The 2,723-nt window shown below is 37.3% G+C and overlaps 1 protein-coding gene across 1 annotated transcript in view; it reads right to left on the reverse strand.

Annotated features, from left to right (window-relative positions):
- Nucleotides 1-2,723, reverse strand: part of PARD3 (par-3 family cell polarity regulator) — a 397,383-nt gene that overhangs the window by 114,273 nt on the left and 280,387 nt on the right. Inside the window, exon 20 of the mRNA XM_031059323.1 lies at nucleotides 2,060-2,170. Coding sequence (XP_030915183.1) covers nucleotides 2,060-2,170 — 111 coding nt within the window. The remainder of the gene's footprint in view (nucleotides 1-2,059; nucleotides 2,171-2,723) is intronic.

Consider the following 2,723-nt stretch of genomic DNA (forward strand, 5'->3'; position numbering starts at 1 on the left):
TCAAGCTGTTATGAAGTTCTGGCACATGCATTTTCTGCAGTTTCAGTGAACATATAAAATTGTTTTTATGACACATGAGGAGCGAGATTCCAGGAAAGATTCAAACTGGTTAGCATAACTTGATGGACAGGGATTAGGATTTGCTCCATGCATTGGGGGCTATACAAATAATTTCATAATTCTACCTTGGTACCCAGCGTGACTATTGCAACCTCTCTTACACCATCACATGGACAGTCTATACTCTGACCATTCTTACTGAGAGAGACAGAGAGACACAGAGAGACAGAGAGAGAGAATGAAGAGAGAGAAATGTTACTAACCCAGGCGTCAAGTCTTTCTTCTTTTTATAAATGTACACGGCTGATTTTCTGGGGACCTCATGTTACTGAGAAACCCTAAGGGCCAGCTGGGGCTCAGCAGTGTGTGAAGCCAGGGCACAGAGTGGTGCTTGTCTGGCCAACCATCCCCTGCCCTGAGCTGGGCAGAGCAACCGAGGCAGCTTTCCATGGCTCTGCACCCCTGGCATGAGCTCTGTGGCTGCTCCATCCATGAGAAGGGAAGCTGGCTGTCCAAAAACCCTCATCACTTACTTCCTTCAATTCCAGCCTTCCTCTTTACCATTTAATCTGCAAGCACTTTACTTTTAAAACCAGTAACAAATTTAATGACCCTTGTTAAAAAATAAAAAATGAAAACCAATCAGACTAGAAAAAAAACATCCAGGCACAGTAATCCAGCCACCTTCTACAATCAGAATGGATGGGCAAAGACAAGAATAAATTTTTACATCAATTTATGATAGTATATCTGCTAAAGAGTAAAAAAATTCCCATTATATAATCTAAACGGTCATAAATGATAAAGTTTCTGGAGTTTAACAAGTTAAACCAATAAACACACACTCCCACCCTGTCTTTACTGTAAATTGCTCAACCCTAAAAGTTAAAGCCTAAACCATTTTAGGTTTAACTGAGGAGTCTACACAAGAGTTACAGTGGCTCTCTATTATACAGTGGCTCTAATATTCTCTATTAAGCTGTTAATGATGAAGCCACCATTCATGAACTTCTGTTCTTATTTGCGGAAGACCAAGGTGCATAGAGACGATAATTAAAGAGATCATTATGACTAATTAGTGATATCTCCTCTACAAGGACAAGAAAATTTCCCTCCAGAGTTTCTGCATCAATCCTAAATTTATGGTGAGCTATAGCATGATTTTTAGATAAATAATTCTAATGCAAAGTTCACTTTTACTGCTAAATGTGTCTGAATCTATTTGCCATTCAGCAACTTCGTAAAGTTTGTCTCCTTACTGAAGCGATGTCAAAGAGGCTGTCTCTCAACTCACATCTCCCAGTTTAAGTTAACTGGTAACCTGCACTTCTCAAGATTTTGATTAAATTGATCTGAGAGACACCAGATTCTAGGCCCCAAATATCTAGGACTACAAGAGATAGGATGAAAAGTAGACTGGAAATATTGAGAAGAGCATATGACATATATATTATATAGGGGTTTTTTATGTTAAGGGAAGCTGACAAGGAAAAATAGAGGTGCTCACCACTCATTTTTACAATAAGCAGTTTAATATATATATCATTCCATAAACAGACTGCATGGCACATAAATAGACTGAACTCCAGTGACATATATACTGGTAAGCACAATTTTTATGTTTCTCCTAAATTTATCAATGAAAAATCTAGATATGCAAAACTCTGAAGAAAAATACAAAACATACTTCATTCTATATAAATATTTGTTTTCTGAAAATGTCAATAAAATCAGTTATAGAATATATAGAGAAAGCATTTCATTTTATTACTTCAGTCTCCTCAATAAGAAAGGGAGCTCTGCGTCTATAAAAGATGCTTAACACAGCCAAAGGAGCTGTTCATACTAATGTCCAAAATAAATCCAGCTTTGTCCTGTTATTTAAAGTATATAAACATATCAACATGTGGAAAATTTCATCAGTGAAAATTGTACTTCAGTTATTTAATTTAAAAAACAAACTCTCTCTATCAAGGTTTAAGCAAATACTGAAGTCTACCTCTCCTGTTCTTGCTTCATTCGTATTCTCTCCTCTTCTGAAGTAAGAGCTTCCTGCACTTTTATTTTACCAGTTTTCTCACTCTTGTCATCTTTGCGATGTTTGCCAAACCTGTTAATAACACACAAAAAAAGAATCTAACTTGTGACATGAACAAAACTGTATTTTCCTTCTTCCATGACAAAGAGAGTTCTCTAAGAAGAACTGCTGGGAGACCAGGAAGGGAAAGTGCAAAGACCTCAGAATCTCAATTTTTAGTATTTTCAGGCTGCTTCCAGGTTGTTGTTTTTTTTACATAAGTTTTTTTCATTTTTATTTTCATTTCACTCCTCTTAAAAGTTTATAGAATTCCTCACTGAAGAACAAAACAAACAAAAAAATAATAGTTGGATCACATTTCCCCTTTATGCCATGATTTTGGGTCACTATTCCTAAACAGTCAAACAATGTTTTAGAACAGCATCTGTGCCCAAGGACACAGCTCAGCTTTGCATTAAGCAAAGGCTTCCCCACTTTGGAGGGGAGAGAGGGAACTGCAGGTCTGACAGCTCCCAGGGCAGCACCAGTCTCCACACCCCACAAGGGCCATTTCACCCCACAGAGGACACCATTCAAAACTGTAAATTTATTCTTTTTCAGCCCCAGGGGTTCTTATTTAAACTTT

Source organism: Geospiza fortis, unplaced genomic scaffold (assembly GCF_000277835.1).
Source record: "Geospiza fortis unplaced genomic scaffold, GeoFor_1.0 scaffold75, whole genome shotgun sequence".
NCBI classification, from domain to species: Eukaryota; Metazoa; Chordata; class Aves; order Passeriformes; family Thraupidae; genus Geospiza; species Geospiza fortis.